Below are 27,220 nucleotides of genomic sequence, written 5' to 3' on the forward strand. Positions count from 1 at the left end.
CTATCCTGGCGGTTTTAAAGGTAAAAGTAGCCCAGCTAGTCAACTATTAACACAAGTCCAATTTATCATATAAATAGTGACTTTTATGTGCCTGAATCAGGCGGGTACCGCCTCTCACAGTGGATGCTCCGAAGATAGGAGACAGTTGATGCGGTTTGTCTTTACTGCAATTTAATAAGAGATACGATGAGAAATGCTTTTAAGAAAGTAGGCTACTGAGCAGCTTCACTTACCAATGGTTTTTTTTTATAAATCAAATGTGAAATAAATAAATAAAAATACTTTTTAAAGTCTTGTGTTCAAATAGATTACTCAAGGAATTCCTTCAAGATTGTTATCTTAGCCAGTACAAACACACTTCATTTCCAAGTTCAGGAGGTTCACGAGACACGTTTTCCCCACATGTGTTACACAACATTGAGTTTTGCAAACATTTTGTACTGCAGGAAATGACCTAAAATGTATTTTTTAAAAAGGGGGTATAAAAATTACACCGACAAAAACCAACATAGTAATGATAATAAGCTACATTCGAGTGAAAGAATTAAGCATCTACACCCTTACCACCTCCACAAGAATTAAGATATATGTAGGTAAGTAGCAGCCAGTGCTGCTAATCAAAAGCAATCGATTCACTGATCATCAACAACTGTGACCACGAGGAATTGTTGCAGCAAATTCACCTCAAGATTAAACCGTACAAGGCCCAGGCAACTGTCAATAATTCAAGAGCAACATCTCAGAGTCTAAGTTAACACAAAATATAAAGTTCGTGACAGTACAGTTAGGAAAAAAAACGAATAAGCATTGTTTGTTAGAACTGGTTATGACTGGTTTCCAGGAAAACGCCTCTTATCTCCAAGAATAACATGGCAGACTGATTGGACACGCCCACAAGTGTATAAATGAAAAGTTGAGCAGCGCTGTTCACTGACACCACTCTGAGCGCGGTCCGTTTCAAGCCCTTTGATTCACACATTACTTCAAGTGCCAACATGTCCGCTGAAAAGTGTCTCGCTAAAGGTAAGACTCTAAAATATTACTCGAGGAACTGAAGGCTGCTTATAAAGCTCAAATGCAAAAAGCTGTTTCCTTCTGCTCGCATGATGAAGAGTTATTATACCGAGAGCAACATTTTTACAAAGTCATTCTTTAGACCTAAGTAACCTATTCCTTCCGATTTTAAAGCAGGTAACTGCAAATGGTCCTTATAATTATTGCTTCATTAACATCTAAATACTAAACTCTATGAACGTTAATAAACATTATGTGGCTTCTCTGAAAACAAACAGACGTCAGAAAAAAAATATTCGCACTAAAGTACAGGCATAAATAAAACTGCAACATTCACTGTATTCAAACAAAGATATTTGTGATGCTGGTTTAAGATTGGTTCCATAAAGTTTAGGATGTTAAGTAAAGTGTAAATAAGACAAACACAATCAAACCCTTGAATTGACAATACAACACACTGATCCAAACTTGCAAGTATAAAATTACTTTAAATTCACTGTGCTTTACAGTAATAGCAGAGTATTTTCTGCCACGGTTGTTCTACTTGAAGGTTAATTGGTAAAAGTTTTTACACAATCCGCTACCGACCTGTGATTTATGTCAATTCTGCAAGTAATTTTAATGCATTGCTTTTCTGGTGGATTATTACAACCATATATGACTTTAATATTCAATGTGAAGCACAATGCATACATTTAAATACTGCCACCTGCTCTCCTTGTTACTTTTTTTAATGGATGAATCTTTTTCGTGTCTCTCAGGTAGCGCTGCCCCTGGCCCAGTCCCTAAAGACTACATCAGGGTTTACAGCATGAGGTTCTGCCCTTTTGCCCAGAGGGCCAGACTTGTGCTCAAAGCCAAAGGAATCAAGTAAGGCTACTCTTTATTCTAGTTTACTGTACAGATGAAAAATCATGATAGTACTTCAATCTATCAGATGTCTGCTTCAACATGCCCACATAACCTTCTGTTTTTTGTTGTTGTTGTTTGTTTGTTTCAGGTACGAAACTATAAACATCCACCTGAAAGAAAAACCAGAGTGGTACCTTAAAAAGAATCCATTAGGTCTTGTCCCAACACTGGAGACGCCTGCTGGTGAGGTGATATACGAGTCACCCATCACCTGTGAATACCTGGATGAAGTTTACCCTGAAAAGAAGCTGTTTCCTTCCTCTCCCTTTGCTAAGGCTCAGCAAAAAATGATGCTGGAGAACTTTTCCAAAGTAGGTCACACAAAGACTTGCATATAAATCTTGAGCTTTGGGGGGGTTTATCAACCATCACCAAATAATAATATTGACATCTCCATCTACGCTACGTCCAGATGAACAGCATCAACTTTTGGAGATTTACTTACCTGAATGATTGAGCATGCATCAAGGAATATTAAAATTGCTGTTTTCTACAGGTGATACCGTACTTCTACAAGATCCCAACAGGTAGAAAGAATGGAGAGGATGTCTCTGGACTGGAAGCTGATCTGAAAGAAAAGTTTGCCAAGTTAAATGAGGTAGGCCACACCTTTGAGTATTCAGTATTAGGATGATTATCTTTCATTACTGTGCCTGGTTATTTCAGAGTGTTAAATACAACTCTAATGAATATAACATTTCATTTTTAGTGTCTCGTTAACAAGAAGACCAAGTTCTTTGGTGGTGATTCTATAACAATGATCGACTACATGATGTGGCCGTGGTTTGAGAGGGCGGAGGCGTATCAGTTCAAACCGTAAGTTAGACTAAATAATAGCTTTTCCAAATGTTGCTGTTTCTTACAGACAAACAGTGAAAGTTTAACTCTTTTGTGTGGACCTTAACTCAACTAGAGATGTGCCAGTAACCAATCTAGATCAGGATTTAACTATTTTCACCTCAGAAAACTGGTGCTTGTGGCAAAAAATAACTGTGCAACGTTGGGATCACTGTACTTACTGACTTTAGCAGATGCTAATGCAAGACACAGCAATTCACAGAAGCAGCCTGAAGACTCTGTCTGCTGCTTTCTACATAATCTACATAAACGTTTGCTACATAAATTATATTTGGTTCTCAAGACTATGGAAATGTCGACTGATTTTCAAGGCAAAAAGGCAGAGCTGGTTCTACAGTAGTGGAAAACACGTGTTTTTACAGCCTCAGAAAGATTTTTCAGATTCCCAGTTTGGCTGTTTTTACTTAAATCAAAATAAAAAGTAATTTAAGGTCTAATGTATGAAGAAAATTCTAAGACTTTTAAGACTTCATTAACGTAAAGTAACAGTTTAACATCAAAATCATGTTTTTCCTCCCTTGTAACACTGACTATCTGTATACAGTATATCTATATTTATTACCTGTGTGCTGAAGTATTTACATCTCACTCCGTTACTGAAACTATTGCAAACAAATGGGTGTTCAAATTTACTTGTATTTAAATGGCTCTACCCTTTGTCTTATTAGGTTTTTGGATGGCACACCTGAGCTGAAGAAGTGGACAGAACTCATGTTGCAGGACTCGGCTGTCAAAGCCCTCATGTTCAGCCCAGACGCCCACAAGGCCTTCTTCAAGACCTTCCTTGATGGAAACCCAGACTTTGACTACGGCCTGTAGGAAGTTATTGATGAGAGTATCAAACAAAACCTTCAGCCATCCTTTAATGTTACTGTGTTACTTTTATGTTATTGTGAAGAGCGATAGTGACTGAGTTTTCAATAAATTTGTTCATGAAATAACTGTCTTCATTCTGATTTTTCTAGTTGTGCTTTAAGACACATAAAAACAACACAGTTTCCCATTCATGGTCCCATTTAATAACCTAGATCTCCCTGTCCAAAACTTTGACATCAACACATTAAAAAACATCACAAGCAAAATGATGAAAGCAAGCTCAAACAAGCAGTCAAAGATACATACAGTAATACAATCTTTAATAGCTGCCATCAGATCTGCAACAGAAACAATGATACATAAAACACAGTTATACAAAGCAGACAGTGCACTGTCTTCTTAAAGATTCCTGTGTGGCTCCGTATAATATAAGAGGTTTTTATGTTAACATTTCCTGCTAAAATGTATCATCCTACATGCAGATTACTTGTTTCTGCTTCTTTGAGGAGCTGAGGGACACCTGTGTCAAAGTGTCTCTATTACTGTCATGTCCACTGAGATGTTGAGGATTTTCCCTCAGTGCCTGATCAGCTGTATTCTCCAGAAAATGATAAAAGAAAGCAGCTACAAAAAAACAATTACAAGTTTACATATCAGCCACAGCTGAAATAACTATTGTACATGGGAGATCTATGGGAGATTACTGTACTCTACTTGATAACATTGTGACCACTAGGTGGAGCAGGGTTGCTACTAAGCAGACTGAGGCTGTGTCCCAATTCAGGGTCTGCACGCTTGAAGTACGCGCACTACGCGTACTACGTACGGTGCGTACTATAAGTACGAGAAGTGCGGAAGTGGGAGGCTCGTGAAATGGGACAGTATACGCTTCGTCGCGCTGTTCAGGTTGCCTAGCAACCATGATACTAACCGCGAGACACGTTACATACAGCATTGTTTGACAGAAATGAAGGAGAAAAATGTTTTGTTGGTCATTCATTTTTGTCATGACATCACTTTGATTAGTTGAGTATCTGAGGCTGAGACCACGGGACTGTAAAACATGATTGTTGGGCTTCATTTCTGTACTGAACAGTCATTTAAGATTAGTTAGTAAATGACAATTAGTTAATGTTGGTCATGAGACTAAAGTCATCTCACTGTGGTAATGTAAATATAATATGGCCAATATTATAGTATTGTCAAATTATTATGACTAATATATACACACATATATATATATACACATATATATATATATATATATATATATATACATATATACCCTTTAGGGCTAAGCCCCGGGTGTATCAAATGTCTGCCTCCGACTCTGCTTCATACTTGACTGTGCTGGTTATTGTTTATATTTTTGTGAGTTAAAAACAATCAAGAAGATCGCAGAAATGCAGCAATATTATTTACAAATGATTTAAGGAAAGCAGCCACAGTAAAACACTGCAAGTCTAGATATCAGCCACAGCTGAAATACCTGTGAAATTAACACGATGTATAACAAAACAAAAATATGCGTAGAGCATCTAAACCCAATAGAACAAAATCCTGAAGTTTCAAGATGGTTATTATAACACAGGAAGTCATAATAAAAAGGCATATGATATATGAAGGTAAAAGTAACGGCAGTCGTTAACAGAATATATTGTATATTCAAACTTTGAACCATAACATTTTTTAGTGCAAATCAGAGGCGGAGGAACAGACAATTTTCTAAAAGTTTGATCATTTGAGATGGAGTGACCCAGGTCTCGAAAATGAAGAATATGCACATATTTAACTACATCATTTTTAGAACTATAATTAGAGTATCACCTGCAAACTCTCATATTTTGTTCTATTTCAGATTTGCTTAAATCCAGTATGAAAACTGAATGAAATCTGGATTTTTTTTTTTTCATTTTTGTAACTAAGGCAGTATTCTTGCACGTCACTAACAGTATCAACGCTCTTTCACTCCAAGCTGTTTCCTATTATTCTCTCTTAGCAGCATAAAAATAGGCGATGTTCTCTGCAACTCTGTACAAAGCTTCCTGTTCTGCACAGTTTCAGTCTGGCTAAGCAATCTAATGACCTATGACACAGTTTATAACTTAAAAGGTGGCCTCTAATATACTGGCCTGTTATTAAATGCATAAAACAAAATACACTGCAAATAAGCACTAGAAAATATATTTTCCTATTAGTATTCTACATGTTTCCTTCTGAATAAAGTTATATTCAACTATACCTTTGAAAAAACATCAGTAGTTGTCTTTTACGGTTCAAAGTTGTGGTCACATATGAGACTTAGGAGGGTTTTTTTGTCTTCATATTTTAATTTAATTTTAATATTCTTTTAATACATTTGTCCCAAATGACAGATTCTGGTTCATTTTGAGAATGAAAATTCAGTTTTATTTGTATTTTATTTAATTGTATATTGCCAAATCACAACAAGAGTTGCCTCATGGCATAACAATATTTAAAGACGGTATCCCAAAGTATTTCTACTGTAGAAAAGAAACATGAGAAGTTTCAGGCTTTTATCTTTAGTAGTCTTTAAGTTATTTATGTTTAAACACTGCCTCAGTTTCAATGTGCAAAACAAAAGGCCTGAAAATGGGTCAACTGACCATTTTCCAAAAAGATATATCTTAAAGTATTTCAGATATGAAGATATAAAGCAAATTTTATACTATAAAAATTTTATGCAAATTAGAGATGGCCAAGCAGAAAGCTTAGGCTGATTTGAGAGGCAATGACCCTCATGAGAAAATAAGCAAAGAAAAAATCTGGAGTTGATTCAAACAGGCGGCGAAAGGAAGGAAAAGATGGTGACATATTAACCTGCAGGGGATCCATCATTCATCATGACAACTTTCTTTGCTGTTCCTCAGTAAAAGCCAGACTTCACAAAGGGTTTACAGTTCTGGCTTCTGAAAAATAAAGGGAGCAAAATGTCTGTAAAGTCATGATTTACAGTGAAGATGTCAGAAGGAAACAAAGGGCAAAGTATTTGCAATGTCATTATGAGTATTCATTACATAATCACTTCTGACAGTGTTGAAGGTAAAAGAGAAGCAGCTAATTCACTGTTAACTATTGATCATAAAAACAATTATCTTTATGTGACTGATCTAGGAGGGCGCACCCTCTCACAGGGTGAGTGTGATTTCTCTTTACTGCAAGCTGAAAATGGTGATTGAGGGGGTGATGATTAAGGCTTGTTTTGTTTTGCAGAGGAGCATGAACACCTCTGCATAGCAAAGTATTCTAGAGTCAAATTTGAGGACATCTGTTTGACAGCTAACATTTGGTCCAAAGTGCAACAGGACAATAATCCTAAGCACAGCAGCAAATCTACAACAGAATGGCTGTAAAATAAAAGACTCAAGGTGCTTCAAGGGCTGAGGTCCAGACACCAAACTGCCTGAAGTGCTGTACTCCTTCAGAGAGCTGTACATAAACAAATGCCCCAGTTAACGGAAACAAAGCTGGAGAGACGAGTGGGAGAAAATTCCTCTACATGTGAGACACTAATAAAGTCATCAGAAAACCATTGCTTTACATTACTGCTGCCAAAGTTGGTTCTGCAAGCTGCTGAATCATGGGGTGTGCTTCATTTTCACTAAAGTGCACAAAGTCCGTGTTGTGGGAACTTTATTTGTCATATGACTGTCTGTATGAGCAACATAGTTTAAACTTCCACGGCGGCTCCTTTGAAGAGAAGAAAAGAAACACGTCTTTACCAGCCTTCTGAGACAACGGTGGGCGTGTCGACTCAGTTTGACACGCCCACCGCGGAACTAGAGCGTAAAATATAAACTTTAGCTCCGTCCTTTACAGTCTGTTTCAAATCATTCGTTATTTCAAGCGCCAGCATGTCTGCTGAAAAGTGTCTCGCTAAAGGTAAGAAATAAAGTATTACTCTGTTAACTGAAGGCTGCTTATCGATGTGAAATGCAATAGTTTTCTCCCTCCGATTCGATCTGTGGTAAGGATTTAGCTTCGTTTTTTACAAAATCATGCTTTAGTCCTATGAAACCTCTTCGTGCCGATTTGAAAGCAGCGCAAAACGGTCCAGGTGATTATTGATTTATAAACGTTTATAAACGAAACTCTTTATGCCTGAACCAATTTGTCTGAACAAACAGCGACTCACTGTGGCGTCTCTGAAAACAAGCAGACGTCAGGAAAAAAAAAAAAAAAAAATCCAGTTGAAGTACAAGCACAAATGTATAAATGTGCATAATCCACAGTCAGCTGCCCTGTAATCAAATAGAAATGCTAAATTCACTGTAAGTTTGAAAATAAAGGTCAGTTAATGCTGTTTCCAAAAAGCTTGGGATGTTGTGTAAAAATACTACGAAGACAAAATGCTGATGTGGAAGCACAACATAACCCAAACTGTCAGCTCTGAAAATTATACTACTGTACAAAATAGATTTTTTCTTTTTTCTTTTACTTTAGTAAGTTAAACAGGAGAAAAGTCTTTACGTAATCCCTCTTCAGGTTTCCCTACTGACCAGTCTTTTAATGGAAGAAACATTTTTGTATCCCTCAGGTAGCGCTGCCCCTGGCCCAGTCCCTGAAGACTACATCAGGGTTTACAGCATGAGGTTCTGCCCTTTTGCCCAAAGGACCAGACTGGTGCTCAAAGCCAAAGGAATCAAGTAAGACTACTCTTTATTCTAGTTTGCTGTAGAAATGAAAAATCATCACAGTCATTCAACCTGTGCTTAAACATGCACACATAACCTGCTTTTTTGTTTTCAGATACGAAACCATAAATGTCCACCTGAAAGAAAAACCCGATTGGTATCTTAAGAAGAATCCTCTTGGTCTTGTCCCAACGCTTGAGACACCTGCTGGTGAGGTGATATACGAGTCACCCATCACCTGTGAATACCTGGATGAAGTTTACCCTGAAAAGAAGCTGCTTCCCTCCTCTCCCTTTGCTAAGGCTCAACAAAAGATGATGCTGGAGCACTTTTCCAAAGTAGGTCACACAAAGACTTGCATATAAACCTTAACGTTTTGTTTTTTGTTAACCACCACCAAATAATAATATTAATGTCACTGTTTCCTACAGGTGATACCGTACTTCTACAAGATCCCAATGGATAAAAAGAAGGGAGAGGATGTCTCCGGACTGGAAGCTGAACTGAAAGAAAAGTTTGCAAAGTTAAACGAGGTAGGCCACACCTTTGAGGCCTCTGGTTCCTTTATCCATTAACCCAACATATGAGGTGATACACTGTGTGTGAATGAGTGTGTGCCTGTGAATCACAGTCATTGATCAAAGGTTGTTTTTATTAAAACGAATAAGTTTATCTTTCCTGTCAGTGCCTGGTTATTCCAGTTAATTACAACTCTAATAAATGTAACATTCAATTTCTAGGACCTCGTTAACAAGAAGACCAAGTTCTTTGGTGGCGATTCTATAACAATGATCGACTACATGATGTGGCCGTGGTTTGAGAGGGTAGAAGCGTATCAGGTCAAACAGTAAGTAATAATCTTTACAGATATTTAGCCTATAGAAAATTGTAAACATTAAAAAAAAAAAAAAAAAAAAAAAAAAAGGTCAACTGTGGGGAGCCTAAGTATATTATTTACTAGAAATGTTACAAAAGTTAGAAATGAACAATCGAGAGAAGCATCCTTTTCTAAAACCGACATGTTTTACACTTTAGTTAGTGGAGTCTGTTCTTCCTGTGCCACTAGTTGCACTATTGTGGTCAACAGAGATAAATTTTACCTTAATCTTTTTACTCCAGCTTTTCCAAATGTTGCCGTTTTTGTTTTTTGTAGAGATGGCACGATACCACTTTTTTTAATGTCCGATACTGATATCATAAATTTGGATATCTGCCGATACCGATATGAATCCGATATAGTGTGTTTTTTTAATCAATAAAAATGTTTTTTAATATCTTGCTGCTTTTTGTATAAGTTCATATTCAAGTTACAAAAAAAACAAACACTAAAGCTATTCTGTTATACCTGTATGCAAAAAATATACTGCACCCAAAATATTTCATAGTTCAGCAATACTGATCAATCTAATAAACTTAAACCTACTCCATCCTCCCTATTCTGGTATTTTAAAGAGTAAGCAACCTAACTAATAGGGTTGCAAATTCCCAGCAAAAAAAAAAAAAAAAAAATAGGGAACCACCCCCCGCCCCATGATGCTTAATTGACATAATCAACTTTAATTTGATGCAATGTGGGGAAAAATGCACAGAACTCAATTATTTTTCAAGAATAATTAAATAGATTCAGCATCTTTCTTCAACAGAATTGCAGACTGCACAGATGGTACCTTCCCAAAGGAAAAAGTACTATAGCTTACTAGGGTATATTAGACTTAATAGTTACTATATACAGTAATGGACTTCTATACATTTTTCATCAGATTAAAAATTTGGGTGTAAAATTCGGATAATTATTTATTAAAAGCTAGACATTTTAAATGAGAATAAGAAAGAAAAGTATGTCTTTGTGCCCCCTTTTCCCTGTTCATGCCCTATCGGCCCCCCTGGCTAAACTTCGCTAGATCCGCCCCTGCACGGTTACCAGCTACGTAGAAAAAGATCCTGGTGTAGAAAGTAATATTAAATAAATTCTAACAACAGCTTAAGCTTCAACGTGCTGCTGTTGTTCAGTATCGGACCGATACGTAATATTGGATCGGTCCATCTCTAGTTTTTTTGTTTTTTTTTTAAAAGACAAAGGTGTAACTCTGCCAAATGGGCATCGCTTGCTGTGTTTTATTGCCACAGCAAGCACTGTGTCCATAGTTAGCAACACTGCTCATGTATTCCTCATGTCTCTTTGAAACCAAAAAGAGGTCATTCACCAGCTGTGCAACTAGTTTTAAAGCCTGAGCCGACTCAAAAATTAAAAAAGAAATGGAAATGTGTTGAGGATATTGTGCACTCTCAGTCAAATGTCCGATTTTGTGGCGAGTTCACTGATCCACTTCTGCACCTGGAAAAAATGCCTCTCGTTTGTCTCTTTAACGGAGTAACAAAGTGACTTTAGCGGAATATTTATTACCGTGTGCCAAAGCTAATGGATTTACTTTTCACTCAGTTGCTGAAACTATTACAAAAATTGAGTGTTCAAATTTACTTGTATTTAAATGGCTCTACCCTTTGTCTTATTAGGTTTTTGGATGGCACACCTGAACTGAAGAAGTGGACAGAACTCATGTTGCAGGACTCGGCTGTCAAAGCCCTCATGTTCAGCCCAGACGCCCACAAGGCCTTCTTCAAGACCTTCCTTGATGGAAACCCAGACTTTGACTATGGCCTGTAGGAAGTTATTAGTTAGAGTACTGAACAAAACCTTCAGCCATCATTTAATGTTACTGCATTAGTGACTATGACTGATTTTTCAATAAAAAAATAAAAATACTGTCAATGAAATGACAGCAAATTTGATTTTTCTATTTGTGCTTTAAGACACATAAAAACAATACATTGTTTCCCTTTTATGGTCTCATTTAATAACCTAGAGACACACACAGTAAAAATATAACAAGCAAAATTCAGAAAATAAGCTCTAACAAGCAATAAAAGATACATAAAGAATAACAATCCTTAATAGCTGCCATCGGATCTGCAACAGTAACAATGATACATAAAACACAGTTATACAAAGCAGACAGTGCACTGTTTTGTTAAAGATTCCTGTGTGGCTCCGTATAATATGAGAGGTATTTATGTTAAGATCTCCTGCTAAAATGTAGCATCCAGGAGCCGAGGGATACCAGTGTCACAGTTAGTATACATTGCTGGCATCTCCACTAAGATGTTGAGGTTTTTCCCTCAGCGTCTGATAGCGGTAAGCTGTATTCTCAAGAAAATGTTAAAAAAAAGCAGCTGCAATAAAACCAAGTCTACATATCAGCCTTCTATTTGTGACTACTTTACTTTGGTTGATACAATCTGCAACCACTAGGTGGAGCAGTGATGCTGCTGTTTTTAATGGTACTGAGTCGTGTTGGCACGTGTTTCTTCACGACTGTGCTGTTTTTTGTTTTTATTTCAATCTAAACATTTATTACAATAAGATTGTAAATAATATTTCTGGGTTTCTCCACTAAATTTTCCAGTTCCTCCTTTAGCATCGGTGTTAGCAGTAGACCATATTTTATTTAAAAAGGTTTTGTAAGTAGCAGCTACGGCAAAACCACTACAAATTTAGTTACCAGCAAGAGCTGAATCAGCTGATGCGCGTGCACCTTTTGTTAGTAACATTACTTATAGTATCACTGAACGATATGTCTGATATATGTGTCTAAAATAGTTCAGTTGCTGAGTGCCTATAAACTTTCATCCAGGCTGTGATGTAAACCTCCGTTTGATAAGTACGGTGTATACTCCTGTATGAGCACAGGTGCATTTCTCAGCATCTCCTGAAAATGCCTGACTGTTGCTGCATAAAGCTCCCTCTGCAGCACCAGTGTCCTGAACAGGTTGATGGGCTCTGCTCTGCGAATCATCTCAGGAACCTGGACCTCTTCTGGCACTTTAGTGTTGCCAAACATGACATGGTTAAGTCTTTTCTCCTGCAGGCTCCTCTGCACAAAGCTGAGCAAGTCCTGGACCCTGTGCTGCATACTCTCAATGCTCCACGTGATGGTCTTTTTACTCAGCAACAAGTGCAACAGAGCAGTCTTTAAGTGATAGTTTGTAAGGGCACTTTTTCCAGTTAGCCCTGATTGCTTTTTGTGTAAGAAAGTAACAATCTGGAGGCAGTGTAAATGACAGGAATGTTTTGGTAGGCGTTTAGAAAAATGTTTCAGCAAATTCCTCTCGTAGACAGCAACAGATAGGGGCCAGTATGGGTCTGGGAAGCTGTCAACATCCGATGGAAAGTGCGAGACAAAATAAGCATCTGTATCCTCAAGCTGGACCACCGGAATGATGTTCATTACGATGATTTTTCCTGACGGGAATCGGATCTTCAGCGCACCGGCAGCATCCAGGCTGCGAAAGGTAACATCAAAGTCATATTTGTGAGAGATGCGTCCCCACGCTTTGGTTACAGAGATCTGAAACCACTTCATGACTTGGTCTTTCGCCAAGCAGTTTGTGTCTCTGGAGCACAGCAGTTCATCAGGACTGAGACTGACTTTGGGTGTGTCATTTCTGCCATGCAGCAGACAAAGCATGTCCTCTCCGAGGTTAGCAGAGCCACAGAGACAGCCCCCACTATTCTCCCCAGGTGTGGTCACCTTTATCTTCCCACTGCCCTGCATATCAGGAGGTATGTCACTGGAGGAGCTGCACCACAGGTGGTACTGAAAGGAGTGCGGATCTGGAGGTGAGAAAGGCACGATGAGGTCACATGTGAGCGGTTTGCAAAACTTCCAGGACTCAAACATGCTTCCAATGCCAACAAAGTCCCCGACTTCCATGTCTGTGTCCCTGTTGCACACGCTCCTGAGTGACTCGAGCAAGTCATCTGCAAAACCCTCGACAAACTCCCTCACCCTCCAGTTTTCATGTGCTGAAGTGTAGGTGCATTTATCACAGAAGTTACTCAGGATGTCCTTATCCAGTACCATCATCCTGGGGTTGATGGAACCACTCTCTGAAAAAACCTCTTCCTCCTCAACTTGCCGGACTTCTCCATCAGCCAGATCCACCCTGCACATCTCGATGGTGAAGAATATTATAAAAGACACCGTGCTCCAGAAGTACCAACTATAACCTTCCTGCAAGCTGGTCTCTTCCTGCTTTGAGTCCATCTGTGAAAGCTCTTTCTCCAACTTGGCCTTCTCCATTTCCAGTCTTGCCTCATGCTCCCGCATTCGAGCGATCAGCTCCTCATCCTGATCCGGGAGTGTGGTGTTTTCATGCGGAAAGAGCGAGGGATGGTTTAATATGGCAGCAGCCACCACCACGCACAGCCGTGCAATGGCCCCCTGCATCTTTAGCTCGTTTCTAATGTGCACATTCAAGCAGATCCTGAAATAGAAACATAAATACAGTCAGAGCAGATACAAATGGTTTAGGGCAGCGGTCCCCAACCTCCGGGCCTCGGACCGATACCGATACCATTAATCGTTTGGTACCGGCCGCGAGAGTTGAGGCTCAGGTGTGAAATGTATGGCTTTCAGGGTTTTTATCGGTTTTCAGCGTTATTTTGTTATCGTTTTTATCGTTAACTCGGTTTTCCTGGGTCTTTTCACGTGTGTTATGAATAAATCTTCTTTTTTTCAGTACCGGTACTAGTTTTATTTTGTTGTATTAAAGGCCGGTTCGTGAAAATACTGTCAGGCATAAACCGGTCCATGGCGCAAAAAAGGTTGGGGACCACTGGTTTAGGGCAGTGGTCCCCAACCCCCGGGCCACGGACTGATACCGGTCCATGAATCGTTTGGTACCAGGCCGCGAGAGTTGAGTCTCGAGTGTGAAATTTGTGGTTTTCAGGTTTTCATCGTCATTTTGTTATTGTTTTTATCATTAACCCGGTTTCACTGGGTCTTTTCCCGTGTATTACGAATAAATGTTCTTTTTTTGGTAGCTGTGCAGGTTTTATTTTGTTGTATTTATCCGTGACACCTTAAAGGCCGGACCGTGGCACAAAAAAGGTTGGGGACCACTGGTGTAGGGGTGATGTATAAAATCATGACATATTTGTATACAAAATCCAGTTATTTTTGATCAAGCTCTCCACCCACCAAGGGAAGCACAGACTGTACCTCTAAATATAGAAGAAGTGCGCTGAGTGACGCACTTGTCCAGTATCAGGCTTTGCAACACAGGAGGAAGGAAGACCGAGCCCATGAGAATAACTTTGCCCTCCTCCGATAAACATATTTAGTTACCACACATTGTGCCTGTTGACATTTATATCCTTTTATCGAAGATATAGCAAAACAATACTGCTTTCTTAAAAGAAAGAAAATCCAAGTTTGTACACTGTGCAATTCAGCATCAGTGTAAAACAATACAGAAAACAGTTTCCATTGACTTCATATCTACTTTCCTAGATTTCAACAAATAACCAACATGCAATATACAAGGAGAAAGAGGATATTACATAAATGTCTTTCTTAAGCTTCAAGTTTGCCCCTGTGTGATGCTTATACTCACTATTTAGTATTGTGTTACAGATGTTTAAAGGGTAGGAGATTAAGAAGCATCCGTGCTTGGCTGGCCGGACTGAAAAACGGAAACTGTCAACTCTGACATGAATAAAATCTTGTCATAAAAGGTGCCAAAAATGAGGTTTCCTCTAGCACACAAGTGAAACAAGAACAGGGAAGTATGCATCGTGATCTCACCGTAACATCATGAGATGATGAACTGTTCTCTGCAAGACTCAAGATTTTAAAAAGACAGCGGTAATGAAGTATGTGAGGCCAAAGAGCAGGGGGAAACTTCCCATGACTTATTCACTGGGAAGATTTCCAAGACTTGCATTAATGAGACCACCCAAACAAACACTGCGACAGCCAAGAGCCTCGAGACGTAGCTCTTCTCAATCATTTTGGAGTAGCGATTGCTACATAACAGAAACATAACTGGAGACTGACTCTTTTCAAGTATTTGCAACTGAGGGTTTACAGAAAGTCAGAGAAGAACAGACTGTCAGAGGTGGATCAAGTACCCATACTCTTCAATGAAACACCATCATGTGAAAATATCAAAGCAGTGTTAAGTGTGTTTTTTTAATCACACACTTAACACTTAGGAAGGGTAAAAGAAAGGTTTTAATTCCCTTTATTTCAGATTTCTAGTTCAAGTTCAAGTTGGTAAAAATGGCAAAGGGGCAGATTTCATAAACGATTAGATTTCACAAAGTACCTGCACTTAATATATAATTGCACTGATGATCAGTGCAGCTTCATAAAAATATTTCTCTGCCACGCATGCATTTAAGAAGAAATTCTACAGACATAGCTGAAGTTAGGCACCTTTATTAGTCATCCTGGCAACAGGAAGCTTGTCCCAGTTTATGTTTATGCTTAATTTATTTAAAAGGTCATGAGCAGTTATTTCCATCATGTAAAATCATGTGAAAGACAAATTCTTCATAGGACTCTATGCACTCCTATAAAAACTAAGTACACCCTATGACTCAGTAGCTTGTAGAACCATCTTTAGCAGCACGTGATGTAATGACACTTGTGGGCATTTGTTTATGCATAGCTCTCTAAAGTTCCCACCATGGTGTTTTGATCAGGTTAAGGTTTTCTTTTTCAGCAATTCTGTTACAGATTTGCTCCTGTACTTGGGATCATTGTCCTATTGCACCTCCAAGTTTGGCTCGAGCTTGAGCTGTCAGACCGATGGCCTCAAATTTAATTTTAATACTTTGGTATACAGACGAGTTCTGTGGCTGCCAAACAACCCAAATCATCACCACTTCACCACCGTGCTTGAAAGATTAGTATAAGGTTTTTGTGTTGATATGCTGTGTTTGGTTTTCTCACACTGTGGTGCTATACATTATATCCAAACAGCTCCACTTTGGTCTCATCTGTCCAAAGGATATTGTTCAAATGTAACTTTGCAAAGCCATACCGCCATATTCTTTTAAGAGAGACAAGGTTTTCTCCTGGAAACCCAGCTATAATTTTTCCGTTTTTATTTTAAACATTTAACATGCTAACTGAGGCCTCAATTTGCTGGGACGTCCACTGCTGGGCAGATTGTGACATTTTGTTAACACACTCCAGACCAGCAAACTGCCAAACCTGTGCTTTTATAGAGGTGGTGACACTTGACAGACTATCCACTAATAATGCCTATTTGAATAGCAGTACCTGGCTGCTACTTACCCTCCTAATTCCTGTGGAGGAGTAAGGGTGTAGTTTTTCAAAGGCATGACTTTATGCAAGGTTTAACCACGCAGGCTTCATTTTTTTTTATCTGCAGTCTGTGGCAACTTAGAGGTTTTTATAAACAGCAGATGAAATGCCAAAGCATCTAAATATAGATACGAAACAGAAGCGTATAAATGATGAAGCAAAGACATAACCGTATATACATATGATTTGTTTTGTTTTTTGCAAATATTCTGATTTAGGAGCAACATGAAATATCCTGCGTTCAAACGAAACCTACTTTAAAATGATTCATACGCACAGGAATGAATGAAAGATGTTTCCACCACTGTTGCTGCACCACCCTACATCCAATTATCTCCTGGTGTTTTTGGGGGGAAAATACTAAACAGCGACTCTCCCACGCTGACGTAGCTGCGTGCTGACACAGTGACGTGGTTAATAGCCCTACGAGCGGTCACCTCCTCTGTTGTCTTAGCAACAAAATAGAGAGGGACTAAAAAAGGGAAACAGACTAAAAAAATATTATTCCACACTCATCACTCACTTCACAGGCCGGTCGCTTACCACACGCTGCTCCGTTTCATCCTGCGTGGAGCTTCATAAAGCAACAAAGAGCAGCTTAAACGTGCCTCGCGTAATCTGGTAAAATAACTGCACGCTTAGCAGCCTGGAGCTCCTGTCGTCCCATCAAGTTTGGAGACGTGCGCGTAAAAGACGAATGCTATTGTAAAAAGTTAGCAGACCTACCCGTGTGGTGTTTCTGGGTGAGTTCATGGTGATAAAGTTCATCGTTCGGGTCATCCGGTGAGAGCAGCCTCATGCGAGTGGCGCGGGGACCGTTTCTCAGCTTCCTTCTGACATTTCCTCACTGCGCGCTCCACCCATGCATAGACAGAGGGACCGCCCTGCTTCCTCTCATCACCCAGAACAGCAGGGACTTTTATGAAATGGAGCATAAATTACGTGCAACAATTCTTAATGTCATCCAGAATTTTAAATACATCTTAAATAAATTTTATATTTATATAAAATATTGCAATTTAAATCAACTTCACAACATTTAATCGTAGCCATGTTACATTGCAAGATACTGCTATATTGTGAAATTCAGCTCTAGTGTAAAGGAATCTGATTATTTTTTCCTATTTAGTGATTCTTCTGCTTTTGCTACAAAGTGTTATACAGTTGCAAATACTAAGTCCGTTATATTTAGTCTTAAAATGTGAAAGCGTGTGTGTGCAGTCATTGAGCACACTAAAAAGATCTATATATTTATTTAATGGGCAATATAAAAATAATAAATGAACTGCGCTTCATGTTCGTGGATAAAAATCTCAGTCTACCTTGGAAACGGCACAAAAATACACAGTAATAAGCCTATTAGTAGTAATCCTGTGGTACAGACGTGACCACCCCGAATCTGATAGGCAGTTGTTCACCGAAGCTGTGAAGTTCCAGTTCCAGTGAATGCAACAGCTTTTTCCAAATGCAAGTGAAAGCAGCATTGCATTACGTAACAGCAGCGAGTTCCTGGATTGGGCCACTAGTGGAAGTTGTGACGTGCCTCTGTGTAAATGTATACTTAGTAGCATCAAATGACATTTATAGTTACGATGTTTCTACATCGAGCTCATAATGGAAACAGACAAAAACTATTATCACACACAGGCGCACAAGATCAATTATTAAATTTTAAAGCAGATTTATACTGATTAGATACCAAAATTGTCTCTCTCAGTTCTGTTTTTTATTATTTAAGTTTTCTCCGAGTAAAACCATTATTCCTTACAATTAGCATAGATTAAAGCTGTATATGACCTTATTTTTCTTAAAGGAAAGTGCACCGAGCTTGTTGAAAGTTGTGGTCAGATGTCTACCTACATCATGGGATGAATGTTATAGTGGGGAGGGAAAACTCTTTTAACAGGAGGAAATCTCCAGCAGATCGAGTCTCATGGAGGGGAAGCCATCTGCCACTCACTGATTGGGGGTGAGGTGCAGTTATTTGGAAATGGCTCCATGAGATCTTCCCCACTTGTGTAAATCTTCAGTTCTCCTTCTTAGATCTCCTCAGAGTTCCTTAGCCTTCACCATTGCTCTTAGTATTGCTCTGTTGAATGAGCGCGGTCAAAGTCTGGAAGCTGTTTGACATGAAAAAGCAGGAAATGCTTTGTTTGTCATGTAATGATTCATCATCATGCAATCTTTTCAGAAAACTCTCAGCGCAGTTACATTTTGCTTCGTCAGCGACAGCAAACTCGTAGAGAAACACAGAGAGGCAAGTTCTCCTGGTTCTGGGGGACTGACTAAGAGATCATAGAGTTAATTTTTGTCCCAGTTTTATTTTCTCTTCATGTTTACCTCAGCTGCTGAGTGCCTTACATTTGTCAAGCTTTTCTCTGATGCAAAGTGGTCCTATGTGTTAAGATCCAACAGAGAAGTTACTGCAACTGGTTCTGACAGAAAGGCGTCAGAATACACAGCACATCACAGCTTGTTGCATATGGTGCTGCATAGCCTTCAGTGCTGCACTGAGGAACTCTTCATAGGTCTTGTGCCCTCTGGTGGTAGTTCTCCAGATTGCAACATAACCCACTGGACAGATGACGCCAATAACAACACCAACCACAACAATTTTTTTGCAATAACTGAAATACAAAGATACAACCATTCCATTTTATTATAAACAAAATACTGCAGTATATACATTTTTTCCAGTAAATACCCGTGATAGGATGCTACCTGTGCAACATGTCCAGTTGTGAAATTTCCTTACTTCTAAATATTCCACAGTCAGCTGTTGGTGGTATTTTTACTCAGTTTTTGTATTAGTTATAGTCTCTATTAATTATTATTTGTCACAGCTGGGAGTAATCAGGCTGGATGAGACAAGGGAAGCAATCTAGAAACACTGACATGAGACATGGACCTTCAAAGTAAAACAGGAAACACACTGACTGAACTCTAGACATGTAAACTTAACAGCAACTGTGGAGACAGAACATAGGGACCAGAAACATGGTACAGAAAGGCACAGTAGACACAACATGGAACACAGTGAAGCCGTATTACAAAACCTAAGAACTAAACCTATGATAACCATAACTGAAACCTAGGGAAATAACAAACATAGTACAACAAAGGACTCAAAACATAAACCATAATATAAAAACACAAGAACTCAAAAAGCTGGGTCAGAAAGACCCAGAACCGTGACATCATTGTATGAAGGGCAAGATTTAGGAAAATCAGTACAGGTATTACAGTGTTTTGAAAACAGTTGACTCCCTGTCTTGTTAACATCCCAACAAAGTCTCATAAGGATAAAAGTTTGGATTTTTTTTTTCCAATAAAACTAAAAAACATGTTAGTTAGTTTTCCATGTTCACAAAATTATGTTTAGTACATTTTTCAAAAGCCTAGTTTTTATTTTTAGTTAACTTTTTTTTCATTTCCAGTTTTAGATTTTAGTTTGTTTTTGGTAAACAGCAATAGCCTTGGTCGAGAAGTCACTGGAGAGATTATATATCTCATGTGGGAACACCCCAGTTCTTCTCAGGCAGGAAAGATTGGAAGTGCTGCACACCTGGAATTCCCTTCTTAGCCTGTTTACACCACAACCACACTGTTTATATTAACAGAAATTACTGGATGGATGGGTTTAATAATGTTAAAAAGCACGGAAGTGGTGATAGTTTTTAATATATTTCCTTTAAACAAAGATCTTGTTGTGCAAAACCGAGCCAAAGGGCCAATGAAAGAGGACAGTTTTATTAGTTGTTTTTTTGTCAGGTGTTTTCTCTTTTGACGTTTGAAAAATGTTTATTAGCATTAGATAACAGCTATGTAATAGACCTAAAAATAAGCCATGAAAAGCAAGGAAGGAACCAAAACCAAAACCAAGCTTTTACAAACTCCAGGTTCATCAAATATTATCGCATAATATAGAAGCTGTAGCAAGACATTCATCTGTCCCTTATGACACGTGGATTTTTTAAAATGAGCATTATTATTATGATCATGAAATTAAAAACACTGAAAAATAAAAACAATCAAATTTAGATATATTGCAACTCGAAATCAGCTTTCACAACCTGAATTGAAAATCAAGAGGTAACTTTGCAAGATTGTTTCTTTAGAATTCAAAGTTCTTCAAGTTCATTGTGTATACATGTCAGCAGTTATTTACAGGATTGTTTGATGGTGAACTATGTTTTAACAATATGTCTCTGATCTGTGTCGCTTTTTTCTTTTGTTTCATATCCACAAGGTTTTCGATAAGTTTCTTTGAAGCCTGTTTGCCTTCCTTCTCCACCCACTTAAACAGCAGCTGCAGCGTTCGCTCCTCAGCATCATTTCGATACTCCATTTCATAAGATTCAGTAGTAACCACACTTATCCCAGTGTGGAGAGCTAGGGTTCTTGCATTTTTCCATCCAAGCTCCCTTGCAATATCAGGCAGGTGAGGAACAATGTCAACATCTGAAAATAATGTAAAAAGAAAAAATATTAAAAGATGGGTATTAAGACCACAACGCACAATATTATAATTTACTGAGCAGGCAATATGCAATGTTTTTTGATTAATGGATGAAAATGGTAAAGTCATGATCAGAAAGAAAAGAGGGTAATACACTTTTGTTCTAAAGAAATTAAAAGTTTAGAGAAAATTAACCACATGAAAAAATGCAAATGCACAATAACTTGTTCTAAAATCTGATTCTGACTGGTTAGTTCAAAAGACAGAGAATAATTAAAGCTCTTATATTGGCTTGAATAAAGTCATGTTTGTTACCTGAAAGACGACGGATGAGCTTCTGTGAAGCAGAAACAAAATAAAAGTTTTAATTCTTTTCAGTTTTGTTTGCGATGAAGTAACAAACTGCTCATGTCCGTGTGTGTGTGTGTGTGTGTGTGTGTGTGAGAGTGTGTGCAGAAAGGCAATTGGATGAACCAGAGATCAAAGAGTAAATATCACGTCACAGGTGTCCAAAGAAAATAACTTACCTCTTTGCTTTTTTCATCCTCTTTCTTTTGTTTTCTCTCTAATGAAACACGAATAGAAATTACACAGAAAAATTAATCAAGATACGACTAAATATTGAACTGAATATAAATAAAGCCTTCAGTGCTGAGCAAGGAAACACACAATGTCGTCTGGTGGTACTTTACTCATATATTAGCAGAAATACTCACTCGCTATCCAGATTATTCCTACAACGGCTCCAGGAAAAACAAGGAATAGAATAATAATTCCAGCAATAGCTGAAATGAGAAGATATGACCATTAATATTTTGCAATGCAAAATGTGTCCAATATGATTTATTAAAATCCAATAATACTTAAGAACACCTTACCTCCACCATTTCCATTGCAGACTGCATCACTGTTGGCTGTACAGGCTTCTTTAACACCACCAATTCCACATCTTGAACCAAAACAACAAACAACCACGAATGAATCAAAAATAACTACAAAGGGAGCGGAAAGCCTTAAAGGACAAGTCAATAGACAACAGATTCTTTAAAGGAGCTACACACACATGTCACAAACTCTTTATTAGAAACATGTTTGCAATCTAATGAAAACCATTACAATAGCTCTGCCATCACTTCTGCTTTTACAAAATGAATGAGTTTCAGCAAATCATGCTGGAAATGTTCCAATTATTTAAGTGTATTACTAAGATGGCGGTGTATTGAGCTACATTACATTAATAGGTGTTCCTATTATTTTGTACAATGTATTAATATGAACACTGTACTCAGGTCTAGTACATTAGCGCTAGGGAATATGCACAGATTTACATGCTGAATGTGATTTCAAAGTCAAATCAAACTTACTTTTTACATGGATGGCAGATTGTGCAACTTTCACTGCTGCAGAAGTGATCTTCCTTGCATCGACACTTGGTGTCCCTACCAGCAGTGCACTCTTCTTCTACTTCTAAATTAGCTGAAAAGTTGAGAAAAGTCACACAAGTTATTATTGAGGCTATAAAGTCTTTAAAAAAAAAGAAACTTGCATTGTTTTAATTGTGAAATAGACCAAGGATGGTTTTCCTTCACTTTTTCGTATAAAAAGATGGGATGTGAACTTTCATATATAAATTGAAATAATGCTTGGATAATTCTGGTACTGCATTTTAATTATCTGCTAACCTTATATATTTAAAAATAAAATATTAAAATATGACATCTAAGAAACTGCTAATCAATATAGCACATGTATAATCCAGTAGATAATGGTTAATGATAGCTGATTTGATTTCAGGGTCCTCATACTGGACTTAAGCATCGTTAGAGCTGTGACCAGTCAAACATTCTGCAGCAAAAGGTGAACTTTTCTCTAATATTTTGTCTTTAGTTTAGCTGTGAATAAAAGGAACAGCCATGTCCTATCATAATTGTACCATTTGCCTGTGCGCAGGAGGTGCAGCGGTGACAGGTCTCCCGGTCACTAGGCTCACTGTTGTATGTGTCCCTCTCGCAGATTTCACATTTTCCATTCATTTTATTGCCATTAGTGCAATGCTCTATTACTCGCTGTCCTACAGAGTGGAGAGAGATGATGCAGAAGAAAGTCTGTTAATGGTATTACACTGTTTACATGAATAGAATATAATAACCAGGGGTGCAATTAAGTGGTCCGCAGGTGCGCATTCGTTGCAACTTCTTATCTGTGTTAACTTGTTGTTTTCTGTTATATCGCGAGAGTATTGTTGCTGTATCTATAGTACCAATTACATAATTAATTGGTACTATAGATACAGCAACAATTAAAAAGTGAAGTTTTAACTTTTTTCCCCCTTTAAAGCTTCATAGACCTTTCTAATGGGTCCTATCCTAAGAGTTGACTGCTCCACAGCACCACCAGAGATAAGCAAGGGGGTCATAAGTTAATGGGAGAAAAAAAAAGACAGGTTAGTGATGTTTTGCTGTTGTTATTTTTATTTTAATCTTTAATTAAGGCTTATTTTCCCAGTTATTTGGCTGTTCTGGCTCAACAGGTTGTGCTATCTCACTCTGTTACAGAAATTCTGGGAGAAGTTCAGTCATAAGATTGATGACTCATAGGTGTCAGAATAACTGGAAATATGAACGGAAATTTTCTAGCAAACATAATCTGGAAAGCCCTCGTAAAGCATACGACTTGCAGAGTTGCTGGTCTGCAGGCTGGCAAAAGTAAATGTTTTGATCAGGCATGTCCAGCAAGTCCAGGTCATTCTCCTTTGCAGGCCCCTCACTCCTACCTTAAATATATTATTTATGGCCACAAACAGAATTAATATAGTGTAATTTCTCTTTTCACAACATGGTGGCAGCACTGCGCTGTGCAACCAATGAATGTATAAAAGTTTTGTACACTCACAAAATGAACCTGAGACACTGATACTCAGCAGCTTCATTGAAGTTTCAGGTATTCCAGACAGCTTGATCTTTCTTATGTTCTCGCAACATGTGAATGATCAATTGCTTTATTTTGTTAACCTGATCACTGTGATGATTAACACTATATATATATATATATATATATATATATATATATATATATATATATATATTTTTTTTTTTTTTTTTTTTAAATAATATTTTTTATGCTTCACAAAAAGGCAAGAAGAATTGTTGGCCCCTGGGTGATTGTCAATTTATGACACTCTCGAAAAAAGTTTGGACATCCCGGGTTTTGATTAAATGGAGAACAAAAACCCTACAGATTACAAAGACTACAAATTACAAACTACATTGCTTGAGTTCTTTAAGTTCACATAACCACTGACACTTACCAACAGGGCAGTTACAACAGCTCCAGTTTGTAAAGTTGTAGGTGCCATCCAAACATTTCGGCTCTCTTCTGATGCGGGATGCCCCATTAACTGACCTGTGGCGCTGGGACGAGGCAAAGCAAACGCATCTGTATAAAAAAAACAAAAACCCAGAAGCTCAAAACGAAAGTGAAAGTGCAGCAGCTTGGTTTCCTTTTAGAATAATAAGTTCGTTTAGGTTAAATAGCAGTTTATAGGTGGTGTTAAGACGCCAAACAGACGAATTCATTGCTTTATTAAAGATTACATTTACCGCACACTTCTGAACTCAGGTGTTACGGTAAGTTGTATCACCCTTCGTTCCCAAACGCCCCTGTGGTTACCACCTCACACCGAGCCGAGCAGTTAGTAAAGCTAGTAGAGACAGATAATAGAGGACTGTCTAGTCTACATCTGATTACTTACAGTGACACAGCGAGCCAAACACAGGAACTAAACCACAGTGAAAACTTCGTCGCCATCGCGCAGTGAGTCCAGAGCCTGAAATGTGTAGAGGCGCGCTTGCAACACGACGGGGCGGGGTTTCCTGTTTGTTTCTGTTGCGCTTTGTCTAATCCCCACGGAAAGTCCCAGAAACCACCGCTTAGTCAAGCAGTCAGCAATGACAGAAAATCACATATATCTCTAGAACTATGTTGCAAAAGCAAACACAATTATAACCAAAAACAAAATTACGTTAATAGTACAACAGGAAAGTTACACATACCAGATCATCATCATCTTTTATCGCTTTAGTCTGTGTTGTTCTTCTTTTCAAAAACAAACGATACACATTGAGCTACTATGACATTATTTTGTTTGTTATTATCTATTTCAGATAAAAATAAAAAGAAGAACATGACAAAAAAGAAAGTTTCGTATTTTAACTTCTGCCACTAGGTGGTGCTATTGCTCTTCTTCTTGCTCCCTCTGCACCTTTTTCTGAGGTGGAGCCTACCACATCCATTAGTTCGACTTAACAAAATGATTTTCTTTATAACATTTAACAAGATATGTTATCGATTCTGACTTGATTTATCAGAATGTTCTAAAAGATTGGCACAACTGATATTTTAACATGGGTGTTAAAATATGGAATGAGTTAAATATGTGAAACAATACGTTCACAACCAGTTACTGATTGATTTCTCTCCCTTTTGTTGTTGTTTCTTAAAAGAAAATTTGCCGCCTAAAAATAAAATTGCGCAGATGATCAAAGCTAAAAGAAAGCTCTGCAGGAAGTCAGATTTGTTCACGTCTATGTTATACTAAAGTTTTAAAGGAAGTAAAAAATAGTCTTTGATTTGAACACGTCTCTTTTAGAGTGAACTTATTAAGCTCCCAGTGCCACTTCTGTAGCAGGAAATCCCTCCTGCCAGTGCCACTCATGTAGGAAATGATTGCTTCACCCCCCCATAAAATGCTGTTTGATCTCTGCCAACTGTAGTTAACAGCAAATGTATCTTTGAACAAAACTAGAAAAGGGGGTTTGACTAGGGAATAAAAAAAAAAAAAAACTTAACTTGAAAGAGAACTCCTGTGGGATTTTTTTTTTTTTCATCTATATCAAATTTCAGCTCTTTGTTGTCACACTCAGTCCCTGTGTCAGATTTGTACCAGTCTACTGCATGCTCACGTGGCCCACTTTGTAGATCAAAATGAACACACATACAAATAGGTGTCGCAGGACAGTCATGAGTTAATATTTTTAAATGGTGTATAACACTTTTCTATTTTAAGCACTATTTTTTCTATTTTTTCTACAAGCCTCAGTCAACCAAACACACACATATTCATAAAAGTGCTTTTTTCTATACCCCAACTCCTTGTCTAACACACACACACACACACACACACACACACACACACACACACACACACACACACACACACACACACACTTGGATGTATTCATCTGAGGCAACTTGGGGTTCAGTATTTTGCCCAAGGACACCTGCATGCAGACTACAGTAGCTGGTCCTTCCAATGGGTAGATGATCCGCTCTAAATCCCGAACCACAGCCACACCTACTTTTAGCCACACTGATGCCCCAGATCTACATTAGGTGGTGTCTAGTGTACCGTTTTGCCCACAGATGACTGCAGTAATCTTCAGGAAGGCTCTGATGTGCTTGCTTCCCTGTTTCCCCTCTAATCACTAACCTGGCATAAATTTGAGTTTCTCCCATGTATCATTTCTGCTATATAGATACATGTATAAATAAAATGTCTGTAAAATTAATGATATCACCAATTAGTCTAAACTGTACTTTGTTTTTAATAAAAATATATAAGTCGTAGCTGGTGATTATCATCAATTGATTATTATACCTTCCACACACCAGTATCTTTAGAAATACAGTACTGTGCAAAAGTCTTACACTACTTCATATCATTACATTCTGCTAGAAAAATGGTAAATATTATAAATATAAATTGTTTATTTATTTATTTTTTGATGTTCCCAGAGAGCAAACCAAAGTACACTGGTCCAGAAAAGGACCATCTCTACTAGTGGTGCGCAGATTCAGATATTACTCATTTCTTTCATCAATAAGTTCTCTAATTCTTTGTAAATGTGCTGCGTGCTGTTTTACTTTAAGTTGAATGTAGACTAATCAGACATAAATGATATAGCTATAAATATTTTTCATTGTTTTACATTTAGAATTTCCAATTTCCTAGTCAAATTCGTGCTCTAATTCATGTAAGTTTTACTTTGAAATGGCCTGTTTTTGGCTGGAGAACTGTCTCTTTGTCTTTTGTTGGTTGTAATTTCTCTTTTTGTAGCAATGTAACACAAACCCTTTGAACTGTAAATCGGTGCACCCCTAGTCTTGTCAGCAGGACATGGACTCTACGTGGGTTTTAACAATGTCTCTGTTGATGAGATGAATGTGGGGCGACAGTGGCAAGAAAAAAAACTCCTTCTTCGAGGAAGAAATCTTGGGAGCAATCAGGCTCTCTGGGAGGACCCTTCCTCCTAAGGGCAGTTATTACCAAT

The 27,220-nt window shown here is 38.1% G+C and overlaps 4 protein-coding genes across 4 annotated transcripts; 2 read left to right on the forward strand and 2 right to left on the reverse strand.

Annotated features, from left to right (window-relative positions):
• Positions 1 to 868: 868 nt before the first annotated feature.
• On the forward strand, positions 869 to 3,725 carry LOC101487361 (glutathione S-transferase omega-1). The gene is made up of 6 exons (XM_004551558.2): positions 869 to 1,023; positions 1,776 to 1,884; positions 2,015 to 2,237; positions 2,423 to 2,524; positions 2,636 to 2,742; positions 3,453 to 3,725. The coding sequence occupies exons 1-6, from the start codon at positions 996 to 998 to the stop codon at positions 3,601 to 3,603; spliced, it is 720 nt and encodes a 239-aa protein (XP_004551615.2). The 5' UTR covers positions 869 to 995; the 3' UTR covers positions 3,604 to 3,725.
• A 3,625-nt stretch (positions 3,726 to 7,350) lies between these two features.
• LOC101487645 (glutathione S-transferase omega-1) lies at positions 7,351 to 11,045 on the forward strand. Its single transcript, XM_004551559.5, has 6 exons — positions 7,351 to 7,503; positions 8,159 to 8,267; positions 8,371 to 8,593; positions 8,687 to 8,788; positions 8,996 to 9,102; positions 10,770 to 11,045. Exons 1-6 carry the CDS (start codon positions 7,476 to 7,478, stop codon positions 10,918 to 10,920), a joined length of 720 nt encoding a protein of 239 aa, XP_004551616.3. The 5' UTR covers positions 7,351 to 7,475; the 3' UTR covers positions 10,921 to 11,045.
• A 27-nt stretch (positions 11,046 to 11,072) lies between these two features.
• Positions 11,073 to 17,309, reverse strand: itprip (inositol 1,4,5-trisphosphate receptor interacting protein). The gene is made up of 2 exons (XM_004551560.5): positions 17,159 to 17,309; positions 11,073 to 13,580 (listed from the first exon to the last, which is right to left on the reverse strand). The coding sequence occupies exon 2, from the start codon at positions 13,541 to 13,543 to the stop codon at positions 11,930 to 11,932; it is 1,614 nt and encodes a 537-aa protein (XP_004551617.3). The 5' UTR covers positions 13,544 to 13,580; positions 17,159 to 17,309; the 3' UTR covers positions 11,073 to 11,929.
• A 1,764-nt stretch (positions 17,310 to 19,073) lies between these two features.
• Positions 19,074 to 24,754, reverse strand: fas (Fas cell surface death receptor). The gene is made up of 9 exons (XM_024804799.2): positions 24,643 to 24,754; positions 24,199 to 24,326; positions 22,825 to 22,962; positions 22,256 to 22,367; positions 21,770 to 21,840; positions 21,608 to 21,676; positions 21,419 to 21,456; positions 21,207 to 21,228; positions 19,074 to 20,893 (listed from the first exon to the last, which is right to left on the reverse strand). The coding sequence occupies exons 1-9, from the start codon at positions 24,696 to 24,698 to the stop codon at positions 20,586 to 20,588; spliced, it is 942 nt and encodes a 313-aa protein (XP_024660567.2). The 5' UTR covers positions 24,699 to 24,754; the 3' UTR covers positions 19,074 to 20,585.
• Between the last annotated feature and the right edge of the window lie 2,466 nt (positions 24,755 to 27,220).

Source organism: Maylandia zebra, linkage group LG13 (assembly GCF_041146795.1).
Source record: "Maylandia zebra isolate NMK-2024a linkage group LG13, Mzebra_GT3a, whole genome shotgun sequence".
NCBI lineage: Eukaryota > Metazoa > Chordata > Actinopteri > Cichliformes > Cichlidae > Maylandia > Maylandia zebra.